We start from the raw sequence: 21764 nt of genomic DNA on the forward strand, positions 1-21764 counted from the left end.
ATGTGTTGAAACCAGTATAAACCCAGACAGACAAACCTAAACCTTCAACAGCCAAATGCCAAGCTATTCTCAGTCAACAATGCAAACCATTATGGTTGATGTCCATTTCAGGTTTGGTATTAATTGGGGAATCAAATTATGTGACAGTCAATTTTATAAGCCAACCCTTAGCGCTACCCAGGGGCAATATGAGGGATAACTGAGATACCAGCAGAGTTTTAATTACCCTGTCTTCACACGGCAAGGTCAATGCAGTGGTTTTAGGGTAAAACATGCAGTGTGTAGGAATTTAATACTGAATTTACCATCTTTATCATATGTTTAAAAGAATGACTTAGCTTTTTCCTGGAGAAAGGGGTTACTAATGAACTAAAACAAAAAGAAAATCATCATTTCAACATGTATTTAATTACAGTACAAGCAGTATAAAATGGTTCTATAACATGTACAAAAAATATTATTTTTTCATTTTATGAAAACAATAAACACCAAGCTATATATGACAAACATTCCCTGTATTATTAGAACATCAGTAACACATTTCAGTCACTATCTTTATACAGGATATTGAATGAGTGTTTGAATGAATTTTAATGAATTGAGAAGCAATTGTTTTGAAGTTAGCATCTTCAACCATTCAAAAACAATGACATTAAAGTATACCTACTTCTATTTATAAAGAAATATATCTTACAAATTCACATAATATTTTCAATATTTTCTCACAGGAAATCCTTTAAAGACAATCAATTAATACTGTCAACAGATACATCAAAATTACAACTGTACCGCCAACAGAAACAACAAAATTATACACTAATCTTTTCACCTTTGGTGAGTGAACAAATAAACAAATGAAAACAATAACAAAATATTTTTAATTTTAAATCATATTAGGTTTTATATCTATTAACTGTTCTAAATTATTGCCAATAATTGTTATTTGGAAGGGACACAGATTTACTAATCAAAGGAGTAGTGTCACCATTTCTAGTATATTTGCTATTTTGTCTGGAGATAATTGTTCCATTATTAGCGTTCTAGTATCATTAATAATAAATTGCATTAAAATCTGCAAAATAGATTATCTCAGATTTTGATTTTTACCGGGACATAAATCCTCTCTGGGGCACACATCTGATTTCCAGGACAGTTTCCACGTCCAGACATTATGGCATGTGTGCATTAACATAACTTTACTTTTCACAATCAAACCATTCCCAGTATTTTGGTAACTTGTCCTTTACCATTAAAGGCCCATTAAGCAAAAATAGTTTTCATATCCAAGGCTTGATGCGCCTTTAAGACTGGTAATGATTTTCCTTAAAATTACCTTTACCATTAAAGGCCCATTAAACAAAAAAGTTTTCATTTCCCAGGTTTGATGTGCCTTTAAAATTGTTAATGATTTTTCTCAAAATTAAGAAAAATACGCAAGATTACAGAGAAAGTTATCGTAATTTTTGGATCATGCTATAAAATTTGTTTATCACAATAAAAACAGCATAGTTTTAAATATGAACACCTGCTTCTGTATATGTTTTTAGTGAATTTGCATAATTTCTAGATAATACACCAGTCAAAATTATGGAATTTCACTTTAAACGTTTCTATTGATAAGAAATTATAAAACAAAATTTAAGCCTATATAATATAAACAAGGTGACCTTTTTGAAGGAGGCAATTTTGATTAAAAAATAATCAAAGGGCCGTAATTTGAATAAAATTTGGTTAACAGTCACTATAATGCTAGGGGCCCTCAATGGAATGTATGTGTATTAATAATTTAATATATAATGATTACTATAAATTTCCCCTATGGGGACACAGTATCCATTCTAGGATGGGGGATGGGGAGATTCACTCATGTTTTTGAGAATTCCACCCTATTTTTTCAGAGGCAGGGGGAAAATTTTACATAGAGAAAGAAGGAAAAAGACCATCAAATGTAAAAAATTCTCATTTTTCAATTAAAATCCCCCCTATTTTTCAAATCCTAGAATAGACACTGGGGATATGATTAACAATGTATATGGCAAAAATAGTAAAGGTAAAAATAAAAATATACGTAGAATACAAAAAATATTTGCAACAATTATTAAACACTTTACAAGTATGTAAACAAAATGTTAATCCGGATTTCTACATGAATACATTCGTTAAAGCTCCTCGTGCTTTTTTGCTGGAGGGAAATCCCAAAATTTTGTAGGTTTGTTATTTACGTCTCTTTCTCGTTTAACGAAAGCTGTGAACGTAGATATACAGTTTCCTATAAAATAATCGGAGGCACCTAGGACCGCTAAATCCACATGGGGATGTGGTGGCTCGTGCTTCACAAATTTTACCTGAAATTTACAAGATATTATTTTTGCACAACATGCAATGTTTCTCTTCTTTATTTAAATAAATGAAAATTGTTTGTTTGATTGGGTTTTACGTCATATGGACACAGTATAGGTCATAAGGCGACATTCCAACTTTACTGGTGGAGGAAGACGTCAGGTGCCTTCCATGCATTATTTCAGGCACCAACGGGCACCTGAGTAGAACCACCGACGTTCCGTAAGCTAGCTGGATAGCTTCCTCAGATGAAAAATTCCAAAGTCCCTGTCAGAATTCGAACCCACAGCAGTGAGGGGCAAGTAGTTTGAAGTCAACGACCTTAACCACTCGGCCACAGACGCCCAAATAAAAGTTTTTAGAGAATGTTAGATACTGTTTACATGAAAAAGGAGCCATACTTGTGAAACAGTTTATCTTAAAAGAAGAAATGTGGAAACATTAAATGAACATGTTATTGTATCAAACCAAGTCCTAAATTAATCAAAGACAAAAGCTGGCTGCTACCACATTCTCTCCAGATTGTTTGACCAAAGTTCATGACCACTGTTTCATTTTTTTTGTCTTTTAAGAATTCAACAAATGCCTTTTAAAATGCAGTCCTTGACCCTGGACAAAATAATCGTACACCCTGAGTAGGAGTATTAAGCACTCTAGCTCTGTACCAAATATCTAGGGAATCTGTAAATAAATGAAAGTACTATGGGCATGACAGAATTATGGAAAGGCAAACTCAAGCCGTTATAAGGGCACAGCATAAACTTTTCTGGTTCAAACTGTCCAGTTAGCTCAAAAGTTAGAGCGTTGGATTGTGAATCAGGCAAACCGGGTTCGTTTCCCAAAACATTGATAAACAAGAGCCCGGTTTGAGCCGGGTGATGCTCCCCGAATAGGTTTTGGACACAGGAAAGTACACCTCTTGTAGTTTCAGAGTTATGTCCCTGGAAAAAGGTTCAAAGTGCAATAATTCCAAAATTAGGAAAGGCAGAGTTACTGTTCTTTCCACTGCACTTCTAATCACTGTTATCTATCAACTTACAAAGTTTCTTGTTGATATCTCTTATGGTTTCCGAATTATGTTCCGGACAACTTCAAAAAGTAAAAATAAACAAATGGCAATAACTCCAGAATTAGGCAAGGCAGAGTTATGATTCTCGTGCACTGCACATCTACCCAATGAGATACATCTACCTACAGAGTTTCATGTTGATATCTCTTATAGTTTTACAGCTATGTCCAGTACAAGATTTTTCTAAAAGGGGAGATTATTCAAAAATGAGGCTTAACAGAGTTATGGTTTTTTTGCACTGCACTTCTACTCAATGAGATCTATCTACCTACAATGTTTCATCTTGATATCTCTTATAATTTTAGAGTTATGTTCCGGACAAAGTTCAGTGTTAAAATTAACAAAGGGCAATAACTCCAAAATTAGGACAAAAAGAGTTATTGTTCTTATGCACTGCACATCTACCCATTGAGATCTATTAACCTACAAAGTTTCATGTTGATATCTCTTATAGTTTTAGAGTTATATTCCGGACAAAGTTCAAAGTGTTGAAATTAACAAAGGGCAATAACTCCAAAATTAGGACAAAAAGAGTTATTGTTCTTATGCACTGCACATCTACCCATTGAGATCTATTAACCTACAAAGTTTCATGTTGATATCTCTTATAGTTTTAGAGTTATGCCCCGGACAAGATTTTTCTATAAGGGGAGATAATTCAAAAATGAGGCTTAACAGAGTTATGGTTCTTTTGCACTGCACTTCTACTCAATGAGATCTATCTACCTACAATGTTTCATCTTGATATCTCTTATAGTTTTAGAGTTATGTTCCGGACAAAGTTCAAAGTGTTAAAATTAACAAAGGGCAATAACTCCAAAATTAGGACAAAAAGAGTTATTGTTCTTATGCACTGCACATCTACCCATTGAGATCTATTAACCTACAAAGTTTCATGTTGATATCTCTTATAGTTTTAGAGTTATGCCCCGGACAAGATTTTTCTATAAGGGGAGATAATTCAAAAATGAGGCTTAACAGAGTTATGGTTCTTTTGCACTGCACTTCTACTCAATGAGATCTATCTACCTACAATGTTTCATCTTGATATCTCTTATAGTTTTAGAGTTATATTCCGGACAAAGTTCAAAGTGTTGAAATTAACAAAGGGCAATAACTCCAAAATTAGGACAAAAAGAGTTATTGGTCTTATGCACTGCACATCTACCCATTGAGATCTATTCACCTACAAAGTTTCATGTTGATATCTCTTTATAGTTTTAGAGTTATGCCCCGGACAAGATTTTTCTATAAGGGGAGATAATTCAAAAATGAGGCTTACAGAGTTATGGTTCTTTTGCACTGCACTTCTACTCAATGAGATCTATCTACCTACAATGTTTCATCTTGATATCTCTTATAGTTTTAGAGTTATGTTCCGGACAAAGTTCAAAGTGTTGAAATTAACAAAGGGCAATAACTCCAAAATTAGGACAAAAAGAGTTATTGGTCTTATGCACTGCACATCTACCCATTGAGATCTATTCACCTACAAAGTTTCATGTTGATATCTCTTATAGTTTTAGAGATATGCCCCGGACAAGATTTTTCTATAAGGGGAGATAATTCAAAAACCGGGCAAAATAGAGTTATGGTTCTTTGACACTGCACTCCCCCTCAATGCCCTCTACCACTGTATGAAGTTTAAACAAATTATCTCCAAGGGTTTTCAAGTTATGCTCCGGACAAGAAAACGGACGGACAGACGGACGGACGGACGGACAGACAGACGGACAGACGGACAAGGCGCCGACTATATGCTCCCCCGAAATTTTTCGGGGAGCATAAAAAAACCAACTCAAAAAGCATATTCGCATAACATTGACAAACTTACCTTTTCAAATTTTTTGGATAATTTACTTTTAAGATCTTTGCTATCAGTTGCTATAAATACTGCTGTACACCCTGTTAAATATATAAAAAAGAAAGTCATATATCATATAAAGCATAGAAAGTAATTAATTGTCATCTGGCAAAACTTTATACTGTTTGCTAAATGATTTTGATATTTCAATGTTGAAATGACATAAAGGGACTCCCCTGAAATTTATTGACACAACAAGACTGAATTTTTTTTTCCGTAAATTTTTGTACTTGATGCCGGTCTTGACTAATAATTGCTATGCAAAATGTTACTCATTCAATGTGTTTTTCCAGAAGTATTATTTTAATTCTGTAAAATGACCTACAATGTAATACGTTTAAACTCTTCTGCCACAAAACGGGATAAGAATCCCACTAAAATGTATTTTTCTATTTTATTCAGAGGATATTTCTGTATAACATGTATTATTACTATAATATATCATATACACTGGAACCCCGTTGTATCGATTTATTTACCCATAAATCCAAACTGCAGTTAAAAAAATTAAATTTCCCTGAATCTTTATTTTGTATCATTTATTTTGATCCTTTTGCCATTATAATTACATGGCAAACATCACTGATATATAGTATTTAGCTTTGAATATACTGATATTTACAGATATGTCAAACAGGTTGAAGAATTAGGTCACGCCATTATATTGATGCATTGTGAGAATCGCTCAGTTAGTCAAAGTTTTGGAAGCCTGAACCATCTTTATGTTCGATTTTTCAGTAAATTAGAAACATAGTTGTCTGTTTTAAAATGTCAGCATAAATTTAGGAACTTTTAACAGACAGTAAATGTACTTTTATTAAGAACACATTATTTATAAGTCTCTTTATTGTCTACAATGTCTTACGGTACTGGAAACATGTTTTTGATCATTTTACTGCACAAAAACAATGCGAAAGATTTTCGTGACACTGTTACAAATTTTAACAATCAGTAGGTGGCGAATTTTGCAAAAAATCTATACATTTGTAAATAAATCGATACAATGAATAGCACGATACAATGGGGTTCCACTATACAGTATTTGTCCATTTGAATGTTGTTTTGTTTGCATGATTCGAGCATTATACCTTCAGAATTGGGTAATTTTGTCACCTCAAAAGAGTTGTTCCTTTAAAATATCCATAGCAGTTTCTAATTTAAAGTTTGGCAGGAATCAAACAAACAGAGCATGTGAATGAAATATTTTTAATAATAAACTATGTTTGTTTTTATAATTGTTTGCTTTTAAACAAAAGAGTTAATAAATGCAAATTGCATGAAATTTTTCCTTACCATTTTTCGTCATCACTGTTATGAAATATTTCTATTATGTGACAACAGCATAGAGTTAGGCATGGACATGTGCTTCTGTATGTTTTGGGTGAATTTCCATAATTTCTACACATTAATTTAATAAGTCAAAATCATCAATTTTTTTTTAATTGTGTATAAATTATTAATCTATAGAAAAATATTGATAATAAATAGATATTGTATCTATCGATGACAGCTCTGGCATCATATCAAAAATTTCCCCAAAAACCATTATATGACATCTTCCCCAACAGCATCATATTACCCCCAACACTTACCAGTATCTTTTATAAGTTTTCCTAGATCTCTGACAATAGTATCCTCAGACTGGTAACACATCTCTTGTGAAGCTTTCCCATATCCTAGACACTGTACAGCAGCAAACATGTTCGGACTTTTGTCAATATGTCTACAAGCATTCTCCTGTATAAAATAAAACACTTTTCAAATTTCTTTCCCCAACTGTTTCAATTCTAGTTAAATATGTTCACTAACAAGAGCTGTCAGTAGGACATTGTGCCTCACTATTCTCAGTGCTTGATAGTAAAACAAGAGCTTGGAAAATGTAGAATTTTAGAAAGTTAAACTAGAAATATGTCAATAGGACACAGGTGCCCCAAACTCCACTGTCTTGTCAATCTTGTAACTCTAGGTCAAATATTTTTTGGGCTACCTGGCCACAAGTTGAAAACTAAAAATCTTTTACTTAGTAAAGGGCAAGAACTTTATGAATACTGAATAAATCCACAAGCAAACCCCAAGGTGCATAAGTACACATGCTGACCAAATACTTTTTGAGCTATGCATGAACAAGTTGAAAATTGCAAATTTATACTAAATCAAGGGCAATAACTCTAACAAAACTAAAAAAAAATCCACATGCAAAATCCCAGGTGCATAGATTCACAGTGATGTTGATTATTATTCCTGTAAAGATGGTTGATTCTAACTCAAGCACTCAAGGAACAAATAACACAACATAATGAAACAGTTTTTACTAAGTCAAGGGCAATAACTCTAAAAATACTGGATAAATCCACACGCTAAATCCAAGGTGCACAACTACACATGCTGACCAACAGTCCTGCTAAGTTTGATGACACTAGGTTAAATGCATTTGGAGCTACACACAACACAAATTGAAAATTTTCACTAAGTCAAGGGCAATAACTCTGACAAAACATATAAATTCACAAGCGAAACCCAAGGTGCACAACTTCACAAGCTGATCAACATTCTTGCTAAGTTTTATGACTTTAGGTCAAATATTTTTTGAGCTAGGCATGGCACAAATTGAAAATTGTAAATTTTTACTAAGTCAAGGGCAATAACTTTAAAAATACTAAATATATCCACATGAAAATACCCAGGTGCACAACAACACATGTTGATCAAAATTCCTTGTAAGTTTCATGACTCTAGGTCAAATACTTTTTGAGATACATGCGACACAAGTTGAAAATTGCAAATTTTTACTAAGTCAAGGGCAAAACAGAATAAATCCACAAGCAAAACCCCAGGTGCACAACTTCACATGCTGAGCAATTTCCATGCAACACAAGTTGAAAATTGCAAATTTTTACTATGTCAAGGGAAATAACTCTAAAAATACTAAATAAATCCACATGAAAATACCCAGGTGCACAATTACATATGCTGATCAACATTTTTGTTTTGGAGGTACAGACTTGCACGCATAACTTAACCAAAAGTGTGACAGTGACAGTGATGCTGGGCTGAGTACAATAGTTATCCCTATTCATCCAATAGTCTGGCTATAAACAAACAAATGTCCTTGATGTATAATGCTTATACTTTTTCAATAGGAATATACAGCAAATAAATTAGAAAAAAAAATCCTGCTCATTATGGGAATTCAAACTCCTGTACTGTAGTATAGGCAGCAAACAAAAATAAATACATGTTTAACTTTTTCAACTACTAAGCCAAAGAATTCATTCCCTGGCACAGTCGTCAAACTTTATATTCAAAGAAACGAAACCCTGGATGTGTACTCAACCGTAACACTTACAAAATCTGACCCAAGTCGTAGATGGATACCAATAAACTTCTTATCTCCAATATTGTCTTTTATAAATTTATCTCTTTGTCCAGCAATGTTTTCTGACCATTTAATATACTTCTGTAGACCAACATTTTGCTGCTGAACTGGGAAAGTTGCTGGGGCACCAGTAAATGCTAGAACAGGCCAATCTTTTCCAGGATACCTGCGGAAAAACACAACAACAACAAATGAATACATTATGAAGTACAGGGTCTTTGTTAAGCTACTTCTCTGAGTATTGACGCTTTACCATACATCATTTAGTATAATAAATCTTGCAGAATCAGAATTAAGGACTGATAACAATCGTTCATCAACTATTTGGTTACTTATGCCAGGGTCTTTCAAATAGACAGTACTGCAGTAAACATGTTCAAACTTAAGGCAATATATCTACATGCATTTTTCTATTAAAAATAATAAACCAACTGTTCTTTTTTCTCCTTGCCTCTCTTTCAAATTCTCACTTCTAGTCAAATATATTCACTAACAAGAGCTGTCAATAGGACTTGATAGTTAAACAAGAGCCTGGATATTACAATGTAAATTCTCTTTAGTTAAAACAAATGGCCACAATTGATCGAAAAATCGAAATCAAAGCAAATTTTTGAATACACTGTGCAACTTATGACAGAATTGACAATTCTTATCACAAAAATTCTACCCTTGCAATTACAGAGTAAAGGAGAGTGTTTTTTTCTTCAATATTTTAACTGATATATGTAATTCATGTGAATTGTTAATGCTTTATGCAAGGTTAAATTACGTTACTTGTACACTTGGCAACATTTTTACCCATAAGAATAATTTTAAGTTTTCCTAAAAATTAAAACATTTCTAGAGGCATGCTTCTTTACAAACTGTACACTACAAACTGTACACCAACCTCTCTTTCCATCTGTTTATTTCACTAGGTGAGGTATCATGGTATAGAGGTTGGTAAAATTCTGATTTGTCAAATTCCACATTAAATGTATCCCAAAATGGGCCAAAAGGATTCCCTTCCTTAGCATTGCAATCATTTTCTTTAGCACCATAAGTCCTTGCTTGATAACACAGAACTGAAAAATAAAACAAGAACTGTCTGAGGACAGTAAGGCTCGACTATTCGAAAAAGTTGTCACAAGGGTGTTTAATTGAGTATAATAATGCTTATCTATGAATACATAAAATTGACCAAAAAGGTACAAAGGCTTGTTATTAAGATGTTTATCAAGTAAATCACTGCTTTATTATTATGAATGCATAAAATTGTCCAAAAAAAGGCACAAACCCTTCATAGACGGGTTTGATTTTCAGAAAAGACCCTCCGTTAAGAGTCTAACGGCATTTTTTAGTACAAGCAGGTAGTCAATCGTTTTTACATAATTCGGGTACGCTGAATCCATTTTTTGCTCTACCACGGCTGTACTCGAAGTCCTTGACCTTCTAAAGGTCAAATCAAAATGGCCGCCATTGTCCTTTACCATCTACTTAAAAAATTATTATTTCTGGTACATATCGTATCGTATGTCCGTTAATCTACATGGAATAAAGTTTCAATTACTTTTAGGAATAATTGGCTGATAATTATACATGCTTTACACATTGACTGCTGTGCCGGCCATCTTTGATTTCAAAATGGACACCTTTTTTAACAAATATAAGTAAAGTGCTTTTAAACAAATGGATCCTTCTGAGTATCAAAATTGTAAAATGATATAAGCAACATGTCATGTCGAATGGTACACACTGTGTCATTTTATAATTCGAATCAAGGTCAGTATGTAAATATTTTAAATATTGCCTGTCATCTTCACAGGTCAGCGACTATGTCTCTGGGCCCGCATGTCTTTGCAACAATATCTATTGTACGACCCGATTTAAAATAGAAAAAAGCAACAACAACAGAATCCCTAAAAACAATAAAAACGGCAAAATTAAAATGTTGTAGGCTCGATTTGATTGAGCCTGTACATAGACGTTACTTGAAATTGCAAGGTACCGTCCAAGCACCCTAGCGCCGGCCTACGCAAAATTCATAAATCAAAGGGGGAATTGCGAAATTTGGAATTTAGAAATATCCGCAGAAGTGTTTATACGATATTTATTTTATTGTTGTATTGATATAGCTCCTTTATAAAGGGTCGTATTTATCAATCAAACTTTAAACATGCCTAGACATGGTTAAAACAGATCATCTATTTATTAATTGAAATAAACTCAAATAAATGGTAAAGTCATTTTAATCTTTATTATCTTTCACTTTGAAAAAAGTATCGCAAACATGAACCATAAATAGTCTACGAGGTTGCACTGTCTTACGGTTAGAGAATAATGTAGAGTAAAACATTATAGGTCTAACGAGGGTATTTGATAATGGTACATGCATAGAAGATTAGACAGATAATTGATACCAATTCTGCAATTAATACTAGTATATTGACGATTCACTGCTGTTTACCCTTTTTTATTAACACAGAATGTTTTGATAGAGCATTTTGTTTTTTTGCTACTACATGTAAATCATGTAACATATGCCGTCGAAGCCTATGTCTTTAAATTTTATTAACTTAACTGATAATAGGAGATTTTTTGGTTTTGTCTAAATTCATTGATATTTATTCATTCATTGTCTAAGTTAATATTAACGTCTTTATTATAATTATGTTACTTTGCCAAGGACGCTGCGCCTTATTCTATTTCATGTTTTAAAATCATTCAAGTGACTAAGATATATTCAAATCTTCATACTTAGTATGTTCTTGTATTGGCTATCTTTCAAGAAATTGATGAGTATCTTATTCCATTATGATATAACATATTTTGATGTCATTTGCCACAATATAATTATTTAATCTCATATTTTTTCTACTATCACTTCATAATATTACTTTGGTATTTCTTAGTGTAACTTTAGTCACTAAAATGTGTACCAACTATTTTTGCACTATCCTGACAATTATGTAAAACAAAGATAAACAAGGGTGTGCCACTTTCCTTGTTAATCTTGTTTTCCATTTTTTACATTGAAGGCATGGTTACTGTAGTCTTACAAGTTTTACAAACATTAGAAACATTAAGAAGCATTTATTTATATCTTCAGTAAACCTTATTATTTTAAAAAGCATCCATGATTAAATGACAAAGATACAGACACAACCATCAATGTTCTAAATTGACCTATCTAGCTATCAACCTAATGTTTAAGCATTACAAGTAGTCCTAATGTGCCACAAATGTATGCCCAGTTATGCCAATATCCATCTAATAAATGACAGAATTCATGACCGGACATGACCTTCAAAATATGACCTTTAATGTCTGAAATCTTACTTTATGCGACAATTCTTTTCTCACTCAAGACAAATTGTTTCAAAGTGCCACGTATTTATTCTTATCTCTCGCTGAATAAAACATAAATGGACTAGACATGGCCACAAATGCACTCTCATACCATGACTTTTGAAATACAAGTATGACCTTAAAACATTTGTCCGCTACATGTCGTCTTACAAAGAGGCACCATATTTATCCCAAATGATTTTTAATTCATCCATAAATGACAAAATCGTTAACCAGACTTTTTAGACACTTTAAGGAAATATTTTGTTCGAAGTGAAAGTATGATTTTGATCTTTGATTTACCTCATCAGATGGGTTAACATGTGACTCATTGTCCCAATGTGCCATATATTTATGCAGAATTATTATTTCAAGAGGCATCAATTAATGAGAAAGTTATAGATCGTACACAACCACCTTGTTACGTTTATATAATGATTTTATGATATAGAAGTTTAACTGTAGACATAACACGACCTTAACAAATTACACATTTACGCAGTTATTGTCGTTCCAGGACGGCGGCATATACAATTAACAAGATTTAAATATTTTTACCTGTACACCGCCTGCTCTAGGTCAATCAAAACAGATAATTTAATACCACATGATAACAAAATAGACGACAAAAGTCCTAACACAGGGGCAACAACCACCATGTTCTTGTCGGGTTACCTATACAAGCAAATGAAATACTATCCTCATGCACGAAGCTCGGCACTAGTATTTAGGGGCTTCCATGGGATAAACACCATATGGAATATTCCTCTTACAAGAAGAAACATTAACTGTATTATTCAGGAAAGTAGTCTATTTCATGAAAAAAAAATTATATTTTTCGAATGGATGGCGATTCCTATATCACTTTTGGAAATACTAAGACATTTTTTTAAATAGAAAAATTGTTGATCGGGTTCCCCACTAATGAACCTTTACCAACTTGTCTTTCTTGATAGACATGACCCTGAATTGGCTCTCAATCACTACACGTCCCAGTACATGTTCTTGCGCAATTGACATTGACATAAGAAATAACCAAACAATTTTCATGGTATCCCTGTTTGAAGATTAAGTAATAATATATAAAGTATATCATTTCCCAATCCGTTATAGGCGGTATATTTATGATTAATTATTTCAAAATTCATCTCTAAATGACAGAATACTTAAATGCACATCTTTTTTCAAGCACTTTTAAGTCTAACTTGAAGAGTTGAGCTTCAAACCTGGGTCTTTCTTATGACATATCAATGTGCCACACATTAATGCAATTTTTTCAAAATCTATAAAAAAAAATGATAGATATGGACGAGATTAAAAACGGACAGACAGGGACAAGCTCTTACTGAGAGATTTGTGAAGATGTCTGTTATCTTCATGTTTGTTTCTTACTCCAAAAGCAACCTTTTGCCTCCCATAACCAATGATTTATCCTATAGATTGGGGGTATACGGAATTAATCTAAACGCCTAATTGTGATCGCAAATACCCCTAACTGACACAAGAGGACGCTCGGACAGATAGACAGACGAACAGACATTTGAGCAGGTCCCCCCTCAGGGCGATACAAATCCAATTTAAAAAACATCGCAATAATTTAAAGAACATGCATTGTATTCTTAGAAGTATAAAAATAACATCTCAATGACAAAGTGAACGCAAATATGACTCTCATTTACGTTGTATTAGGGTATAAATTGTGACCTTTTTGCACCATAAAGTTTGTAGATTTAATGGATGTTTTTCAAAATCTGTGCTTGGAAGTCATAATTAGTATCACTGCACTTCTAATAAAAGAAAACATGCCTGGTAAAATGTCTTCTTGTGCTTGTTTACTTTAATTATAATACAGTGTATAAAACATAGGAAATTGTCAGCCATTTTGAAATCCAAGATGGCTGCTGCAATAAATTTAATTGTTTTTGCATCCATTCTTCTCGTCCACACTTCAGCAGACTAAAATTAACAAAGCCCTAAATTAAAATGAAAAACATATGAATATATCTCGCCCGTGGGAAAATTAAAGTAAAATTAAAAAATTCAATGGCGGCCATTTTGAAATTGATTTTTAAAGGTCAAGGACTAAAAATACAGCCGTGGTAGAGCAAGAAATTAATTCAGCGTACTCGAAATAGGTAAGTAAGCCCAACTAACTGCCTGTACTAAAAAATGCCGTTAGGATGAACATTTTCCCAAAATCAAACCAGTCTATCAGTAGAAATGGAGATAACAGCTTACAAGCAAAACTTTACCATTAATTTCTAAGTTGAAAAAGGGGAGAAAAATCTACCTAAATGCAAGATAGAATTATGGATCTTGGTCAGTGACCTACAATTATGACCCTAAATGCATATATGAAGTTTTAAATAAATATCTTTAATAGTTATTGAGATATGTAAAACTTGCATGTAAACATTAACCAAGAGACTAAGTAGACAAGGGGAGATAAATCAGCCTAAATGCAAGATAGAGTTATGGAACTGGGTCAGTGACATACAATTATGACCCTTCATGCATATGAGAAGTTTCAAATCAACATCTCTGATAGTTATTGACATATTTGACTTTACGAAAAACTTTAACCAAAATTTCTAAGTTAAAAAGGGGCATAGTTCTGTAAATATTGTAGGCAGAGTTATCCAACTTGTCAATCTGATGTACATTGTAACTATAAATAAGTATTGTAAGCTTCAATTGAATATCTCAAGCAATAATTGAGAATTTGACTTTACTAAAAACTTTAACCAATGCCGATGCCCACGCCGATGCCGTGGCAACTACAATAGCTCTCATATTCTTCGAATAGTCGAGCTAAAAACACACAAACTTGCATGTAGGTCTGATTTTTTTTTTCAGTTCTATAGATAGTAATGTCATACACACTGCTTAATAAACGAGTCAATCCATAGAAAAGATATGAATATCATAGCAAACAGGTGTGAAATATCACTGATATTTTTTCAAACCGTACCTTGTCAATTTCCTCAAAGAAAGAAAATAACTCTAACCATTACTTCACATAACCCTGACATGTTTAAAAGTATATTGTGAGAGGCCTGTACAATTCTGTGTTGCTATAACATGTGCAACAATGATAAACAGAGTCAAAAACCTCCTAATGAAGATCATTCAATATAATACTGACAATGTAGGTAAATACATGTAGGTAAATCTGTCAAGTCGGTGAATGTGCTAACTGCATTAAAGCAAATTTAAGAAATTATGAAGATACAATGCTTTTGCATTTACTTTGAACTCATTCAGCAAATCAAGTAAATCTATGAAAAGTTCAAGTACTAGTGGTCTGAAATACAATTCACTGGTATCAGCCACAGCTTCAGGTCATTAGGATATGATGCCTGTCAAAAACCTTACTGGTTTATTGGCTGAGTGGTTAAGGTTACTGGCATCAAATCACTAATCCCTCACCACAATGGGTTTGAATCCTGATAGAGATTGTTTTCATGTAAGGAAAGCTATCCAGGTAGTTAATTGAAGGTCCAGGGTTTAAGCTAACTCTGTAGCCCAGCCCCACTCATGTCTGAAATAATGGACAGATAAGCATATCAGGTTTTTCTCCACCAGTAAAGCTAGAAGGTCACCATCTGACCTGCACAGTGTCAGAAGGTCACTATCTGACCTACACAGTGTCAGAAGTCAAACAAAACAAACATGCATACCTGCTCTCTTCCCAACAGGCCACACTTGATCAGCTAAATGTTTAAAGAAAGATTCCATGGTAATCACTCTATGGAATTGCTTTAATGGTTCCACTTGGAAATATGTGTCAAAAGGGACTTGTACCTGAAATGATTTAATTATAAATAAGTCTGACCATTACAAAATAATCAGGAAATTTATTTCAAATATAAAATATCTGCGTCTGGTGGGTTTTACTTTACATTTGTATTTTAGCAATGAAATGTGAGTTACATGTAAGTTCAAAAGTTAACAAACTGAATTGATTTTTAAAGTTAGCTCTTCAGTTTGAATAAGTACTGTGAAAAAAGAACACCACTACCCGAATCAAGTCAAGTCAATTAAAATCAAGTAAAGTCATATCAAGATATGTCAGACAATTTGTCACATTGCTTTTTAAAGCAGCATGCCTCCAGATTTATGCTAATTTTCATGAAAAGTTGGAAAATGTTTTAAAAAATCAAATAATATGCAGTGAACAAAGAAAATAATTTTTACATTGCAAACAGCATTTACAACCCATGTTTATTAGCAAAAAATGCAACAACAAAAAAGTTTAACTGTTTTAGTAACTCAGTAGAAATATGGTGAAAAATACTGCAAAATTGGTCATTACATGGAAATTATTACTTTTATCTTGAATCTTTTTAGTTTTCTTAAAATCTCAGTACTTTTTTTTCTCAACTTTGTTTGCCTTGAAATAGTTTGATTCATCAGGAGGCATGCAGCTTTAAAGTTTTCTCACATTACTCAGAATTCTAAATGGATCAACTTTATGGCATAATATTTATATTAGAGGTCACTTACTGATCTTGGTGCTGGAAAACGGAACTCAACCCAAGGTGGAAGAACCAATGTCCTATCTAATGCCTTAGCAAACCTGATTGCTCCCAGAAAATGGTCTGCCTGGTTACCAAACCTTCCTGAAAGTAAAGCAATTTCTATATGTAATTTCTTTCAACTCATTGGCAAAATATCTTATTTTTCATCTATTTATAGTAACATGTAACAAAAATTTCATTGTTTTTGTAATAATATCATTAAGATATTTCTTAACATATGAAAATTATATTCAGTTAAAGTGAGTTTAGAACTGAAATCAGGCAACAAAACTTTATTTCCATGAACCAAACTGGCAGTGCTTTTCTTCTGTGAATTTCGGTTTTATAGAATAACTTGTACAAATTTTATCAAATGTTTTCATTGAAAGATTTTTCTTTCTCTCAAGGCCCTTATTACCTTGACTGGGGCTCTAATGTAGGGGACTTTTGCATTGTCTTCAAGAAATACATCGGTAAACTCATAAGTGTTACATATTCTATATGCAAAAAGTAAATTCCAAAAATAATAGATAGATTTAAAAGTGATTAAAAGTATGACTTTAGACACTCACTCACTATATCACAGGGGATTGTGGTTAAGAGATTTTTTTTTCTTTTAGGGAATTTTTATAAGAATAATATAGAAGTTTATTTTGATTAAGGAAGGGATTTTTCAGCACAAAAATTGTGAAACTAGGCTCCTGTTACATGATGCTGAAATTTTCATTTTAATATTTAGGATGCTGGAAATTGAACAAACATATGTAACTTGAATGTATTCCTTACCCATACATGGACAGTACATCACATAGCCATTTGGATCCACTGTAATTTCAGCTTTAATCAACATAGCTGATCCCAGCAGTAGAAGCAGTGTCTGCATAATATCCGCCATCACTCTAGCTCTGTAAAACACAAAACATAGAATCAGTATATATGTATAAATAAACATGTGTCCTAGAAGTTAGAACACAACATAACCTACAGAGGTGTATACCCTAGATGACTCAATGTTGAATCTTGAAATTGAAAATTATGGCTGTTACACTTGATTAAGTATGTATTTTAGTCATTCCTGCAAGTGAAAACAAAAATGGCAGAAGCGTTCAAGATATGATATAGATAAGTTGAACTAAGTTGAAAAGATTGTATGATGCGAGACTTGGCACACACTGACCTCATTCAAATGTGCAATCTGCAAAAAATTATGCACGACTCGCGCGGCCTATATGTAACACTGAAACTTGGCTTCTGATTCTAATTTTCACATATAAAATGAACATTTGAAATTTTTCATAGAAGCTGTTATGCTGGAGCAGTTTATCTGTGTATGGACACTAATTCTAACACAATTTTGCTCATTTTGTATTTTGGCAATCTGATTCAGTCCACTTAACCTGCTTCCTGGATAACTTACCACTAATTACCAATGTCTCTACAATTAATAGTTCTGGCTACCAAAACTTTATAAGCCACTTTTTAACATTTGAGCTGCGTCACGACAAAACCAACATAATGGGTTTGTGACCAGCATGGATCCAGACCAGCCTGCGCATCCGCGCAGTCTGATCAGGATCCATGCTGTTTGCTTACAGACCCTATAACAAGTAGAGAAACTGATAGCGAAAAGCATGGATCCTGATCAGACTGCGCGGATGCAGTGATTTTATTTCATTTATTTTACAGCCGAATAAAGGCTGTTTCCCCTAGCCAAAAATAGGTATATTTTCCCCTAAAGATGCTAATATTTTTCCCTAAAATGCCCTGTGCACATTCTTCACCAGAACCATGACTTAACAGCATCTGACTTATATCAGCTAGAAGATAAAGCTGTTCCTATAGATAGCCTCTGCTATGTACCATGCATGTTAAATTGAAATGAAATTGAAAATTTTATAAAATGTTGGGTAAATTCCATTCTCAGTTGTTGGTATTTCATTTCCCCTTTTCTGATTTATCGCGCTATATTTTCCCCTTCAGAAGGCCACAGGTTGTTTTGAAAATTGCAAAGAAAATCACTGGGATGCGCAGGCTGGTCTGGATCCATGCTGGTCGCAAACTCATTATGTTGGTTTTGTCGTGATGCGGCTCATTTTTGGTTTTCATCTGAAGTTTTGGATCAGACGCGTTATGAAACCTAACCAGAATAGTATATGTTAATCATTTGCAAATATCCTTGTACCAATTAATTCTTGTGCATTTTGTGATAAAACAATTATTTAAATCTTGTTCAACTTCTATACCATTTAAAGTATCAAAATATTAATATTTAACTGTGAAACATCAATTAACCCGACTTCTGTCATCCATGACATTAAGGAGCTACCAGAGATCTTGTATGACATACTATATTTATTAGATAAAACGTCAATTTTTTCTGAAGAAGACTAAACGTCGAAAGCTTAAGAAAAGCGTTTGTTTTTATTGAACTGATTTTATATTAATACTATATTTAGAACATCTTTGTTGACATAATTTCAATACTTATAATTCAAGATAATATTTTTACATGGGTTAACATTGGAAATTTCAAAAATCCTGAAAATCCTGAATTTAGCAGTTTTTTTATAGTTCTACATAGGAAATAGAAGGCTTTCAGGAGTCTGAAAATCCTGACTTCAGGAATAATCCTGAAAACTTTCACCCATGTTTTTATCTATTTTCTTTAATTTTTCAGTACATAAATGAAATTATATTGAATTCAAAAGTCAGGAAATCATCTTTTTCAATATCTCTAAAAAATTAATTTATAAAAAGCTTTGAAGCACAAAGGTTCTGGTTTTTTTAACTGTCTGGGCAAATTAACCTGTAAAGGTCAATCTAGCTAGATATCACACGGTCAAACATTTTGGCAATATGGCAGCCAAGTGATAAATTATTTACCTGTTGGAAACTATAAGGTAGCGGGTAGTTAATGTTCATAGTAAAGTTTTTTATCTTATCAACGGATTATACATAGTTTTATCGGGGTATGCTATACTTTACTTCATGGCATGTTTGATGAATGATTACTAGCATGTCAGATTCCTGGCACAATTATTGATGGACTTTCCCTAGGGGTCTGTCTTCAGTCTTCACATTATGTCATAGCCAGCTCGAAGTACAAAGCGAGCTTTAAAGTAAGGCAGGTACCTGCTAGATAGTGATGTTAAACTTAGTTCTGGCTTCCACCATAACTTTATATGTAGCTTTTATTTTGACGTTGTGCACCAGTTCTAGCAGTACCATAAAACCTGTTCACTGAAGTATCTTTAGCTATGTTAAACTATACTATTTATACCACATACATGTCTTTCTGAATAAGCTGCGACAGATAAATGATTAATATGAAAAAGGCAGCAAAGCCTCATTTACTCGATTTACTTTTACTGTGAAATAGTACAAAATAATCTTTCATTTTTTTTTTACATTTTCCGTTTTAAAATTGTCATTAGGTATTTTATACACTGCTTCCACTTATTTTGGTTCCCTGTCCAATTATGGTTCCCAAATAAGTAAGCAGGACACCAGTCTACGCTTCCATTTTCAATCAGATTACCTCAGTTTTTATGGTTATCTTATATCTTGTAATTTGAAAAGTAGATTTGTCAATTCAGTACTTCTGAAACCAACACTATCTAGCAGGTACTCGCGTTACCCTAAAGCTAGCTTTGCGAGCAGGCCCTTCGGGCGATCTCTTCGAGCTCGATTATATGAAAAAGGCAAAGCCTCAAAGCGAGCTCGATTTACTTTAACCGTGAAATAGTATAAAATAATTGTTTATTTTCATTTTACATTTTCCGTTTAAAAATTGTCCTGTATTTTATACACTGCTTCCACTTATTCTGGTTCCCTGTCCAATTATATATGGTTCCCATATAAGTGCGCAGGACACCAGTCTATGCTTCTGTTTTCAATCAGAATACCTCAGTTTTTATCGTTATCCTGTAATTCGAAAAGTTGCAATGTGTCTGTTCAGTACTTTGGACAAAAGTTTTCAAAACCATCACTATCTAGCAGGTGCTCGCGTTACCGTAAAGCTCCCTTTGCGAGCAGGCCCTTCGCGCCAGCTCTTCAAGCTTGCTATTACTGTATTAGACTCCATTCATAGATGATGGATCAATTGTCAATTGTCGACCTAAAGGTTTATTTTTTATTTGAGGATTCAAATTTTTAAAAATAAAAATCAACTTCTGTTATATCCTTACCTAAGCTAAGGAAGAATCCGCAGAGTTTTACAAGTTGACACTTTTTTTTAGTGTATTAAATCGTTTTTCATTGATTGTCACTCACCTTAAAGAATTTATTTCCCTAGGACAGTAACAGTATAATTCAGTACTAGAAGTTAAACGTGAAATTAAGATTTCAGTATGTAAGTACAGTCAAATTGATACAAAATTTAGATTTTATCGTTTTCTTGGCCACCTGTGTGTAAAATTCTTCTTTGGAAAGAGCTTTAAGTAACGACAACTCTAATTTTACTTTTAGTTTTACGGAAAGTGGCGAAATATTCCGATTGCATAGTGAAACTATGGTGGCTGCTTTAGGACATTTAATAATTTCATATTTAAAACAAAGATGCTTCTATATTATATATCAATCACAAAACAAAAGACACATTGAGGCTTGATAAATGCGTAATTCTGAAGTTGAAGAGTTACAAAAATATATAAAATACTAAAATTATAGAATTGTACCGATAACTTTAAACTTCATTTTGACAATAGGGCCTACTCTAACACGTTTACAAATGAACTAAAGCTTGCAACACAATTTTTTCTCATATCGAAGAAAAACATTGTTAACATTTTGTTCCGCACACTGCAACGCTGATTTAATGTATTCTATTACTTTAAATATTAAATTATTAGACCGAGGCTACCATGGTCATCATCATCGTCATCATCATCCATTATTCATCGCCATAATCATCATTATCATCAGAGTTCATATAAGGTTCCAGTCATTCGTAAATTATTTCTTAAACTTAGCCAACTACTATAATACAAACTTATGTATTTAATGCAGTTTAAGAGTTATAGATGTACGGTTAATTAGTTGTGTCATAGTTTTGCACGATTATTTCGTGCTCACTGAACGTTATTGACAGGCGGAGAGGACTTCGCATTGTATTGTACAAGTCGTATTGTATTGCCCACCCACCCATACCTTTAACCGTTGTCTTAGACAATTTGTTCTGACTTAGAATAACCATTAATATTTTGTATCGATGTGCATTAAACGATATTGAAACAATGCGAAGGCCTTCATCCTATTTCAGCGTTGTTG

General features: G+C 33.1%; 1 protein-coding gene across 1 annotated transcript; it reads right to left on the reverse strand.

The window, feature by feature from the left end:
* Nucleotides 1-389: 389 nt before the first annotated feature.
* On the reverse strand, nucleotides 390-20934 carry LOC132746314 (GDP-fucose protein O-fucosyltransferase 1-like). Its single transcript, XM_060735427.1, has 9 exons — nucleotides 20769-20934; nucleotides 17283-17401; nucleotides 16483-16598; nucleotides 15657-15780; nucleotides 9539-9713; nucleotides 8620-8815; nucleotides 6866-7010; nucleotides 5244-5314; nucleotides 390-2345 (listed from the first exon to the last, which is right to left on the reverse strand). Exons 2-9 carry the CDS (start codon nucleotides 17389-17391, stop codon nucleotides 2160-2162), a joined length of 1122 nt encoding a protein of 373 aa, XP_060591410.1. The 5' UTR covers nucleotides 17392-17401; nucleotides 20769-20934; the 3' UTR covers nucleotides 390-2159.
* Between the last annotated feature and the right edge of the window lie 830 nt (nucleotides 20935-21764).

This window comes from Ruditapes philippinarum, unplaced genomic scaffold (genome assembly GCF_026571515.1).
Source record: "Ruditapes philippinarum isolate M1 unplaced genomic scaffold, ASM2657151v2 ctg3880_1_1_1_1, whole genome shotgun sequence".
Classification (NCBI taxonomy): Eukaryota; Metazoa; Mollusca; class Bivalvia; order Venerida; family Veneridae; genus Ruditapes; species Ruditapes philippinarum.

Excerpts from the sequence above, each read along its gene's own strand:
- LOC132746314 (XM_060735427.1), bottom strand. The coding sequence starts at position 17,391 with ATGGCGGATATTATGCAGACACTGCTTCTACTGCTGGGATCAGCTATG. Across the intron at positions 7,011-8,619 it reads TACGACTTGGGTCAGATTTT|GAGAATGCTTGTAGACATAT; the intron begins GTAAGTGTTACG and ends TATTTTATACAG. Across the intron at positions 2,346-5,243 it reads TATCCAAAAAATTTGAAAAG|GTAAAATTTGTGAAGCACGA; the intron begins GTAAGTTTGTCA and ends TGTAAATTTCAG.